General features: G+C 19.7%; 3 protein-coding genes across 3 annotated transcripts; all 3 read right to left on the bottom strand.

Annotated features, from left to right (window-relative positions):
* Nucleotides 1-159: 159 nt before the first annotated feature.
* Nucleotides 160-1026, bottom strand: PF3D7_0729200 (1-cys peroxiredoxin; the record flags this gene model as incomplete). The annotated part of the gene is made up of 2 exons (XM_002808753.1): nucleotides 160-669; nucleotides 814-1026. The coding sequence occupies 2 exons, from the start codon at nucleotides 1024-1026 to the stop codon at nucleotides 160-162; spliced, it is 723 nt and encodes a 240-aa protein (XP_002808799.1).
* A 1209-nt stretch (nucleotides 1027-2235) lies between these two features.
* On the bottom strand, nucleotides 2236-9978 carry PF3D7_0729100 (conserved Plasmodium protein, unknown function; the record flags this gene model as incomplete). Its single annotated transcript, XM_002808752.1, has 1 exon — nucleotides 2236-9978. The coding sequence occupies one exon, from the start codon at nucleotides 9976-9978 to the stop codon at nucleotides 2236-2238; it is 7743 nt and encodes a 2580-aa protein (XP_002808798.1).
* A 1738-nt stretch (nucleotides 9979-11716) lies between these two features.
* PF3D7_0729000 (signal recognition particle subunit SRP9) lies at nucleotides 11717-12725 on the bottom strand (the record flags this gene model as incomplete). Its single annotated transcript, XM_002808751.1, has 5 exons — nucleotides 11717-11766; nucleotides 11886-12006; nucleotides 12098-12166; nucleotides 12290-12360; nucleotide 12725. Coding segments are annotated over 5 exons (312 nt in total).
* Nucleotides 12726-13423: the final 698 nt, after the last annotated feature.

Below are 13423 nucleotides of genomic sequence, written 5' to 3'. Positions count from 1 at the left end.
CAATAATGTATATATATATATATATATATATATATATATATATATATGTTTTAGGTTTAATATATCAATTTGGTATTACAAATAAGGGAAGACATATATACATATTATATGTATTGATGAATTAAAAAAAAAAAAAAAATGTTTATATTTAAAAATTATTTATAACTGATTATTTTTTAAAAACTCTTTTACATTATTGACAGTTGATATATCATATGGGTCTGTTTGAATATTATGTTGTTTATCTTTTTCTTGAAACATTTTAACCAAAATATTATTTTCAACAATAGCAACAAATCTCCAAGGTCTCATTCCCATAAAAAAATTAGATTTGTCTACTAACATATTCATACTTTCTGTAAATGAACTATTACCATCACTTATATATTTTATTTTTTTTATATCCATACTTTTAAACCAACTCTTTAATACATATATATCATTATTAGTAATACAATAAATGTCATCAAAATTATTCTCTTTTATAAAATAATCATATTCTTCTTCATATCCTGGTATCATTTTTGTACTGCAAGTAGGCGTAAATGCCCCAGGTAAACTGATTAATAAAATCTTTTTGTTATTAAATAATTCATGTGTATCTATTGAAGTAAAATCGTTTGGGCTCCCATCGGTATCAGATATGTTGTTCATATTTCTTACGTCAATCTTGAAAAAAAAAAAAAAAAAAAAAAAAAAAAATATATATATATATATATATATATATAGATTTATACATTTATATATCTATCCATTTATTTATATATTTATTTATTTATATTAAGTGTGCATTTATAATATTATTATACAAACCATAACTTTCACGTTAGGAATAAGATCATTTTCTTTTATATCATTTTCCAAATCTATATTTTTGGATTCATAAACTTTTTGGGAAAACCGATTCTTCGAGTTTCCTCGCTTGGATACTATATTAATAGAATGCTTAATTAAAGCATTTTTAAAACAAAAAGTAAGAGGTATTAATATAACAGTAAATATTAGTATTGTTCTTCTCATTCTCATTTTCAACTATTCAAATTATATATTACACAAAAAACATAAAATAATATAATATAATATAATATAATATAAACATTCAAAAATTATATATACAACAAAAATATATTTATTTTTAATATCGTTATTATTTAATATATATATAATATATATATATCATTTTTATCCTGTAAATTCTTATGAATCTCCAAAAATTTTAGAATATAAAAAAGTTTGTTTAATGAAAAAAAAATTATATATACACATACAAGTTCATTTTATATCCTATAAATATAAAGTAAAAGTATTCCTTGAGAAATATAATCCTTAAGGAATCTCTTCATTCATATAATAAAAAGAACAGAAAAAGAAAAAAAAAAAAAAAAGTACACAAATTTTAAAAATTAAATATTATAGGGACCGATAAGATATATCATATTAATAACATTTATCATTTTATTTTTTTCTTATTTTTTTTTATAATAAATACATATACATAAATACAAATACACATTTATATTTCAAAAATGTAAAGTAAGTAACCATTTTACATTACTGCTTTTCTCATAAAAAAATTAAGAATACTATGATAAATAAAAATATATTAATTTTATATATATAATATAATATTTTGTAAGGCGAATAATAATAAATAAATGTGTACTTAAAAATATTATATTACATTATATATAATAATTCAAGTGATAACACAATCAAATATAAACATATACATACTATATATATGCACCCAATCAAATAAGTAAAACAATATATTACATATTAAATTTTTAATTAAATTATTATCATAATATATATATGATAGAAAGAGTTAGAATTCATATAAAATTAAAATATATTCTATATATAGAAAAGATGATAATAAACATGACTAATAATAGTCCATCTGTATCTATATATATATATAAAAAAAAAAATGCATAAATAAATAAATATAAATATAAATAAATATATATATATATTTTTGTTACTTATATAGACATTATTTTAAACAAATGTGCTCTAAGCATATATTTACATTTATTCATATATATAACGGTAAAATCATCTTAAAAAAAAAAAAAAGAATGAAAAAAAAAGAAAAAACACATACATGCATATACACATATAACTATTTAAAATGTATACATAAAAAAAAAAAAAAAAAAAAAAAAGTACAACTTTTGTTATCTCATCATATACTTAATGCTAATTTAATTTAATTTATTTTAATTTATTTTAATCCTCCAATACTGTACCATACACTTTTATGGTATTAATTCCACCATCTGGATATATATTTAAACGTAAATGTGTTGATATTAGATTATCGTTCATGGATGTTTTGTTCAATATTTTATTAATTGAAAAAAAATTTATATGATTTCCTTTAATATATGATAAGGGTAATAATTGTACCCATTGGATATTTTGAATATGATCATTAAAGAATTGTATTTGTTTTGTTTTTTCCTGTGGATGTATTTCTTTTAAATTACAAGAATCTATAGAAACACATAAAGGGGAATTATATTCATAAAAAATAGTATTTATTTCTATATATTTTATATTAGTAATATAACTTAATTTTATTATACAATAATTATTATTTAAGAAAATAGATGATATATTATTTAATGATAAATTTTCTACATAACGTAAAGGTCGATTAATTGATCTTCTTGTTTGCCATCCCATAACATATTCAGAATTATGATCAATTAAAATATTCTCAGATTTTCCATAAAATTCATCTGTTGTATATACAATATTTGCACCATCTAATATATTACAAACATTTATAGTCTTTTTATAATTTTTTTTCCTTGCTTTCTCATTATTTTTTATTTCTCCATATACTCTTAATTTATTAATACCTCCATCAGGTAATAAACATACAATCAAATGAGTAAATATTTTATTACATGTATTTATATTAAAACAATTATGATTATAATTTTTAAAACCTGGATTCATTCTCTCATCTTCTAATATCGATACCCATTGATATTTCTTATGTAATTCGTTATATATTCGTTTTTCTACTGAATAATCATTATCTAAAAATAGAGTACTTGTATTATAATAATTATTATAGTCATAATTTAAAGTATCCTTTTCTCTATTATGTGTTGTATTTACATTCTTTTCATTTATCTCATTTTTTCTTATTCCATTTCTAAAATATATACTATCATACCACTTGTTACATGTAGTATTATTATTTATTCCTTCATCATTATCTTTATTTTTCTTATGATCATCATTTTTCCCCTTGTTAAGGTATTCTCCTTTTATATTATTCATATCCGTATTTTCCTCTTGTGAAATATAAAAGGAAGAATTTTTATTTGACAAACACATATTATATATATTAGGATGTCTATTAGCTATCTCTCTAGTAACATCGACTAAGGTATATAACTTATTGTTAATATAACGATATTCATTTCCGTTAGTAATAAATGATGTCGACTTAGGATTATTTTTTAAATTCTTCAAATTATCATTGTATCTTAAGATTTCAACATAAGATTCATATTCATGATCAGATTTATCCATTGCTTCTATTAAAATTGGTTCATAAAAATATTTATTTCTTTTAAAATATGTTTTGCCATCTATTGTTAGTTCAATTTCATTTCTACCTTTCAATACATTGTTATTATTATTATTATCATTATTATTATTTATTTCTTTTTTTTTTTTATTATTATCACTATTGTGATTATCATCGTTTCTGTTTTTATTAAATATAATACTATCATTCGTATCATTTTTATAATTTTTATCATTCTTTTTTTCATTATCATTTATTACTGTGTCGTTTAAACCATCTGTGTAATAAGAATATGTATTTTTTTCTAATATAAAAGAATTATTCTTTTTTTGATCATATCGGATTTCATCTACATATTTTGAAAAAGACGATGGATTTAAGAGTAATTCATCTTCAATATATGCACCTTCAATAGAAATATAAGGAGCATAATTTCCTAAAAAATTATTTGTATCAATATCTATTCCTTTAATCAATGTAGGTTTACATAATTTTATAACACAGAAATCGAAATATTTCTTTATTCTCCTTTTAGTTAACCAACCAGGACATTCATATTTTGTAGGTGTAATATATTTATAATGTAATGTATTTATAAACTTTTTTGCTTCATTAGCTTTTGGAAATTCTCCAAATTGATATAAGTCTAAATGATTTCTTGATATTTCATTATATTTGCTATAACCATATTGATTATGATTAATATTATCATTATTACTATCATTATTATTATTATTATTATTATTATCATTATTTATATATAAATTTTTGTTTAATATATTATATAAATCATTTGATATATATTCATAATATCCCTTCTCTGAATTATTATTAAATGGTTTATCTTTTAATATATTTTCACATTTCCCATATGTCTCATCTGTTACATAAATAATTTCAGAACCTAATACACTAGAACAACAATTTACAAAATTAAAAAACATAGGAACGTCATCATAATTAGAAGATACGTTTGAATGTCTTAATATATATTTACTTCTTTTAGATACAACCGTATTACTACTATTCGTTGTTTCATTAATACTTGGATATAATACCATTTTAGAGATAACACTATTATTATAAGATATATTATTTTGACTACTGTTATTATTATATTGACTATTATCATTATTACCTTGGCTATTAATATCATTATATGAACTATTAATTTTTTTATTTTCACTATTATTATTTTTATCATTTATGTGACCCATTTTTTCCTTCATATCTTTATGAAGACTACTATCATAATCACTAGAATTTACATTCATTTCAAATATATTATTATAATTTTTATTACCAATTATATTATCTAATTCGTGTATATTCCTCCTTCTCCTTTTATTTGTTGTTATATATTCATTTTCTTCTTCTTCTTCTTCTTCTTCCTCTTCATTATTACGCTTATAATGATTATATTTCTTCTTGTAATAATTTTCAGCATTATTTATTTCATTATTATTTTCTTTCTCATAATATTTATCTTCTTCATATTTTTCTTTATGATAATATTTTCTATTTTTATATTTATCATCATCAAAAGAAACGCCATCCATTGGTCCATTTCTTATATCATTAAACTTCCACTCTTCATTATCAGCTTTTCTATTTTTATATAAATTCATATAATAACCTCTTCTCATGTTGTTCTCTTTCCTTCGATAATTATAACTATCACTCAACGAATCATATAAAACACCCTTCTCCTTACTATTTTGAATTTTCCCATAATATGTTTTCAGTGTTTCTTCATTCAGTGGTAAGGTTTTTAAATTACGCACGTTTGGTTTCTCATTAAATATATCACTTTTGTATATCAAAAAATTGTTATCTATATATTTGGACATGATATTTTTTTTCTTGCCATTAGAAAAATTGCCATCATTAGTACGATCATAGTAATTATTATTATTATTATTATTATTATTATTATTAATATTATTATTATTAATATTATTATTATTAATATTATTATTATTATTATTATTATTATTATTATTAATATTATTATTATTAATATTATTATTATTAATATTATTATTATTATTATTATTATTATTATTATTATTATTATTATTATTATTATTAGTAGTAGTAGTAGTAGTAGTATCATTTTGTATTTCCTTCCTTTCCTCATATATCCTTTTTCGATTTCTAATTTTTTCATCCAGTTCTCCTAACCTATTCTTAAATGAATTCATATAATTTATCTCCTTATCAGTTATCTCTTTATTATTCCTGAATTCATAATTAGAAAAATTCTCCCACATTCCTATTATTTGCTTCTTCTTAAAATTATACTCCCTTTCATTAGTGTTTATATTTTCATCCATCTTACTCATAATTCCTGATATACCTTCAAACTTATTTGAAATACTTTTCCCATATTTTTCAGATTCAATTTCATATGTTTTTTCTTTACGCATATCACATTCTCCAGTTTTATTGCTTAGAACACCCTGAACGTTTTCTATATTTTGTTGGATAATCTCTTCTTCATCATAAAGGTCTTCCTCTTCATTCACATCTTCCTCTTCATTCACATCTTCCTCTTCATTCATATCTTCCTCTTCATAAATATCTTCAACTTCGTTATCATTTTCCTCCTCGTTTGTCTCTTCTATGATAACACATTCTCCTTCATTAGTGTCATCATCAATGGTATTATCCTCTTTATTTATTTCTTCTATACTTTCCATCTCCTCCTCACATTGCATGTCGTCTTCATATTCCATATTTTCCTCACTTCCCATATCTTCTTCATTTCCCATTTCATCCGTTCCATTCATATCCTGTTTAATTATCCTATTATCATTTGAATTATTCACTTTCACAGAATTTAACGAAACACGTGACCCCCTTGACATATATTCAAACATTTCTTTTGTATTATCTACAAAATTATTCTTTTCACTCCCATTTATCTCTACTTCATTGTATTTCTGTTTTTTATTAAAATCATCCATTTTTCTTTTCTCCCTAAACAGATTTTTATTACTATTTCCTAAAATATGTTTATTAACACTAATTTCACTTTCTCTATCATTAAAAACCGGTTTCGCTAAAATTAGTGGAGAGGAACCTTCTTCATATCTTTTAAGCAAAGAATCGTCATTATTATTATTTAATTCACAAACATAAGAACTCTTATCATATTCCGATTTTGATAATACATGATAATTATTTGATATGGACTTATTACTAGCACATGGTATATATTCATGTTCTTCCATATTTTGTATCCTTTCCTTTTTCAAATCTTCATCATTGATTTTACTTGATATTATATGTTTGGTTGATTCATCATTTGTAGTTTTATTATTTAATGTACTGTAATTATTACTTAACCTTTGTACTTCTTCAGCATCCAATTCATCTTCTTTATCTACTACGTCCTCGTCTTCTAGGTAATCATTTTGTTGTTCTATGTCTTCGTTGTATTCTTCAATCTCTTCATTCTCTTCATCACCCTTTACATCATTCTCTAGATCCTCCAACTCATTAGTATCATCATCATGTCCTTCTTCATGGTTACCTTTTACATCAACACCAGCTTCCACATTATTAACAGAATCATTCATATTGTTTTTCAAACTAGATTCATAGTTTGAACCAAAAATTTCTTTCAATATCATATTTTTGTTTAATAATTTATTTTCTTTTTTATTATCCTTACCAAAGGATAATTTCCTCTTATACATTTTTACTATGTCTGTATTGTATGTATCGTTCGAGCTACATAAAAATTTATTTTTCTTCTCTTTATTAATCTGTATTTTATATTCATTATTAATTGTTTCATAATAAGAATCGTCATATACATTTTTCAAATTATCTCGATCATTGTACATTTTTTTTTGTTCTTCCATATTTACAACATTATTAACTAGTATATTTTTAGGAATATCCTTTTCATCTTTCTGAATCTCATTATTAAAGTATATTTGGTCACTTATATGATTATACACATTTTCTCTTTCTTCAATTAAATTATCAACATTGTGATTTTTTTCTAAATTTGTTATTTGTTTATAACTTTTTAAATTATCATATCTATCTATATTATTTCCCACCCTAGAATCATCACATACATATTGCTCTCCATATACATTTTCTTCTCCTTGTATATAAGAATTATTATAATTATCATATGGATTGTCTGTACAATTAATATGTTCTACATCTTTATCATATGATAATGTATTCTTATTCAATTCACAATTTGAATTTTCATACGTATCTTTGGTCTTTTTAGTCAATTCATTTAATTGTGTGTCTTTATATTTTCTCATTCCATCATCATTATTTTGTTCTAATATTTGTAATTCATAATTTGTTCCCTTCTTCTTCTCATCATCTAAATATATATTATCATTTAATTGATTATTTAACGCATACATTTTATTCCTATAAAATTGGCTATCATTAGATTTATTAAACTTTTCATTATTTTTATTATGTTGAATATTTGATCTCTTCTTATAGTTTTCATCAGAAGATGAATAAAAATCTTCGACATCATCTTGCTCCGAAATTAATAAATTCTCACTAACATTATTAATAAAATTTATATAATCATTAGTCACATTCTTTTTACAAATTTCACTGTTTCTTGGTAAATTTTTATAATTCTTCCCACTACTCAAGGTATCATTTGTTATTCTACCTACAGATGAATTATCATTAGAACTGGTCGGTTTAGAAAAGTTATCATTTATTTCTTCATATGATTCAGAATTATTTAAATTAATATTCTTATCATTTGTATTATTCATATAATTTTTCTTTTCTTCATGTACACTATAAATTTCATGGTTACTTATTGATTCCGATTTTTTCCTTCTATTCATTTTATCAATTGTCATATCATAATCATCTTTGCTTAATTCACTATCAGAAAGATATTCTTTTGAACTTTTCATTTCTTTAGAAATATTAGTTTTATAAAAATTATTATCATAAGAATATTCCTTATGATTATCTTGATTAATATAATATTCATTGTTAATATGTATATGGTTATTGCTTTTAATATTTTTATCTTTTAAATTATATTTAGAGGGATAAAAATCGACTTGTTTATATGTTTCATCTAACCCTTTCATATTTTCAAAATCACCAAGGTTTCTTTTTTTATCATGCATAACCATATCATTATATGATAATATTAAATTTGAATTTTCATTCAATTTTATTTTTTCCATTTCATTATTTTTGTCATCACGAATGTTTCTATTTATAATAACATTCATATTATTATTATTATCATCATCACTTTGTTCATTTACAGGACCAGTGTCTTCATTTACTTCTTGTATATTTTTTCTCACAGCACTACATCTCTCTTTATTTTGCCTACTATTTATTTGTCTTGCATGTTTCTCAATATTATTATTATCATCATCATAATCATTATTACCACCATCATTATCACCATCATTATCACCATCATTATCACCATCATTATCACCATCATTATCACCATCATTATCACCATCATTATCACCATCATTATCACCATCATTATCACCATCATTATCATTATTATCACCATCATAATTCTCTTTAATGTTAAATTCGTTTATATCTTTCTTACTTTTGGCATGAGTATTCAAATTACCTTTGACACATTTATTATCCACATCTTCATTTAAAAGAGTGTTTTGTCGTCTCATTAATGTCCTGCGGTCATAAATATTTTTTTTCGTCTTCTGATTATAATTAATACTTGATGTAGTATCCAAATTTCTGGAACTCTCAAAAGATATATCATTAACTTTTGAATTTCCCTTTTGATTTATATTATATGAAGAATTTTTATGATTATAAATATTCTTAGTACTCTTCTTCTCCTTATTATTATTATTACCATTATAATCATCAATATTTGTTATATTATTCTTTTTTAATTCAGATTTTTTCTTACTTATGTCATTATTCCTTTCATCACTTGTAAATGTATCGCGTTTGGAATTAGTTGATACATTTCTTCTGAACAATTCATAATTTTTCTTAACTCTATTTTGTTTCATATCTATTGTGTTATCATCTTTTTGTACGTCATAACCAATAATATGTTTTCTATTACAATTTTTTACAGATTTTATAAACATGTTATTTTTTTTACTTAACATGGATATTTTTTCAATATTTCTCTCAATAAAATTTTTTTTTTTATTTTTATTATTTACATTTTTACTTAATGTACATGAATTCATTCTTTCCAAATCTTTATTTTTTACATTATCAGCAACTTTCTTATCCAATGAGTGTTCCCTACTCTTGGAATTATTTATTCCTGATTTATTACATAAGCTTACACTTTTCCTTATCTTTTCTATTTTTTCAATATTGAGCTTCTTGAATGGAAACTCTGGATTATTTATATAAGCATTTTCTTTCATATTATTATGAGACATTTTAAACGAGCAAAAAAAAAAAAAAAAAATGAAAAAATATATAAATAAATAATAAATTAAGGAAAGAACGAAAGAACGAAATCAAGGAAGAAAAAAAAATATGTCAAATGAATGAACACATTACAACAACAAAAAAATAAAAATAAAAAATAAACACTAAGAATAATAATTAAAATACGAATATATAAATAAGAATTAAAATAGGAATATATTATTAAGAATAAAAATACGAATATATAAATAAGAATTAAAATACGAATATATAAATAAGAATTAAAATACGAATATATGATTAAGAATAAAAATACGAATATATAAATAAGAATTAAAATACGAATATATTATTAAGAATAAAAATACGAATATATGATTAAGAATAAAAATACGAATATCAATAAGAATAAAAATATAAATAAAAATAAATATAATATATTTAAATTAAAAAAAAAAAAAAAAAAAAAAAAAAAAAAAAAAAAAGGAAAGAATATTATACATATATGTATTATAATTTACAAATTTTACAAGTACTCTTCCTTTTTGTTTAATTTATGTTAATGGTACGTAAATGCATTTATTTTTTTTTTTTTTTTTTTTTTTTACTTTTATATTATCTAATTTGATATATTTTCATAAAATTTATATGTAATATATAAAAAAGCTAGTACACAAAAATATATAATGATAATATATTTGATAAATTTAAGATAAAAAAAAAAAAAAAAATGAACAAAAATAATATATGTATTTTGATATATATATATATATAATAATTATATAATTTAAATGTGTACATTTCAGCATCCCTAAAATTTATAATTATTTATATAAAAATATATAATATATATATATAATAATGTATATATTATATATTTATGCGTATCTTTACAATATCCTTCTTCTGTAAATAAACGTACATTTCATTGAATGTATCAAAAAAAATAAAAATAAAATATATACCTCTTTATATCTTAATCTGTAAAAATACTAATTTACAAAGATAACTTATTATAATATAAAGGATGAGGATTCAATAAAATGAATATTAATTAAATTAAACTTTAATACACATAAGTTCTTTTTACTTTATATATTTTTTAAACATTTATTCTTCTTTGTTTAATCTTTATGACTGTATATATATATATATTTTTTTAATTTTGTATTTATGATTAGAAATTAAATTATTAAAACTAAATAAAAAATAGAAACAAAAATAAATAATATATTCAAAAAAAAAAAAAAAAAAAAAAAAAAAAATTAATAATAATATAATATAAATAATGTGAAAAGATATACAAACAAATATATGTTGTACTTATTATATATACATATATATATTATAATGTATACATTTCTATATAATTTTTTCTTTTTATTCTTTTTTTTTTTTTGGGGTATCCTAAAATATAGGACCCCATATTTATTATTTTTTATTGCACAAAAAAAAAAAAAAAAAAAAAAAAAAAATAAATAAGTAAAAAAAAAAATAAATAAGTAAAAAAAAAAATATATATATATATATAAATGAAAAAGAAAAAATAAATTAATAAAAAAAAAAAATAATAATAATAAATAAATAAAATAGTTAAACAAAACAAAAAGAATAACTTATGCAGTAATATTCCTTTTATCCATCAAAATAAAGGCATCATAAAATTTTTAATAAAAAAAAAAGGAAAATTACATTTTTTTTTTTTTTTTTTAAATTAATATATTTATGTCATCATTTTTGATATATTTATTTAGTTTTTTTCATTTTTTGGTCTATAGTTCCTTTATCAGTGATTTCTAAAAGAAAGAAATAAAAATATATAAATAGGGTATATTTTTATTGATACATGAATATATAACTAAATATATGTTATTTATTATTTTTTTTTTTTTTCTCTTTTATTATGTATAATTACTGTTCATTTTAAGAGGAAATGGTTCGTTTGGGTTTTCACTAGTTCCCCACATTAAGAAAAGAGAATTTAATTCTTCGATTTTTTTCATATTATCATTCTTATCTAACTTGTACATAATACTCTACAAATATAAACAAAAAAAAAACATACATATATATATGTACATATATTTATATATATTATGTTTATCAACTTGTCAAAACATAACTTACATTATTATTATCCGTAACTTTTACTATAATTGTTTCACTAGGTCTATGTAATTTTATGACATATCTTGTCTATATAAAAAAAAAAAAAAAAAAGGAAATAACAAAAATGTGTATAATATGTATATATGTTTTTCTTTTTTTTTTTAATTAAAAAAGTTTTTATGAAAAATATTTTTCATAATATTTATATACTTTATCTGGAGATTTTGAAATAATATTCCTTGTGGTATGAATGAAATCATTCCACGACTCTGCATAAACCACTATAAAAAAAAAAAAAAAAAAAAATATACATATATATATATATATATATATTTATATTTATATTATGATACATCATAATAACGAATATAATAAATAATTTTTTTTTCTTTTTCTTTATATATATATATATATATATATTAAACAATAAAAACTTTGAATAAGTTTCCATTATAAGAATAAACATATAATGTTGTTGTTCATATTATTACATATGTCTTCTTTATAACTTATATAAAATATGTATACATACATAAATATATTATATATATATAATACAATTTATAATATATAAAATATCCCTTTCATTATACATAAAAAAAAAAAAAAAAAAAAAAACATATATAACAAAAAAAAGTACATTACTTTTTTATTACTATCTTATTTCTTATTTGTTCAAATTATATATTTAATCTAATTGTTATATTAAAATTATGAATATTTAATAATATTATTGATATTTTAAATATTTGTATATATATATATATATATAAATCCTAAACAATTCTTATATATTTTTGTCACAATTAGAATATCTTTCCCTTTAGTATAATTTTATAGTCTAATGCAAAAATTCCTTCTTTATGTTTTTTCTTTTTTTCGTTTCATCAAATTATAATATAATCAGTGTAATTAAAAAAAAAAAAAAAAGAAGAAAAAGGAAATGATATAACAAATGGTAATATTAATTAAATAATAATATTAAAAAAATAAATAAATATATACAAATACATAAATATATATATATATATATATATATATATATATATATATATTATAGATAATTTTATCTTTTGAAAGGATATTATCTGCATTAAAAAAAAAAATGTAAAAATATATATTTTTTTTCTTCTTCCTAATAATTATTATGAAAGTATAAAATACAAAAAATTATGTATAACATATATATTATATATGTAAATATTTATATGTATATTTATTATATTAATATGTGGTATATATTGTAATAATATATATATATATATATTATTAAGTTCGTATATAATAATTATTAGGTAAAATATATACAATATATAATACTATATATATTTTATATTACCTATG

The sequence above is a fragment of the Plasmodium falciparum genome (assembly GCF_000002765.6).
Source record: "Plasmodium falciparum 3D7 genome assembly, chromosome: 7".
Taxonomy (NCBI): domain Eukaryota; phylum Apicomplexa; class Aconoidasida; order Haemosporida; family Plasmodiidae; genus Plasmodium; species Plasmodium falciparum.
The sequence above is the reverse complement of the archived record's forward strand: the minus strand, read 5'-3'. Positions and strand labels throughout refer to the sequence as shown.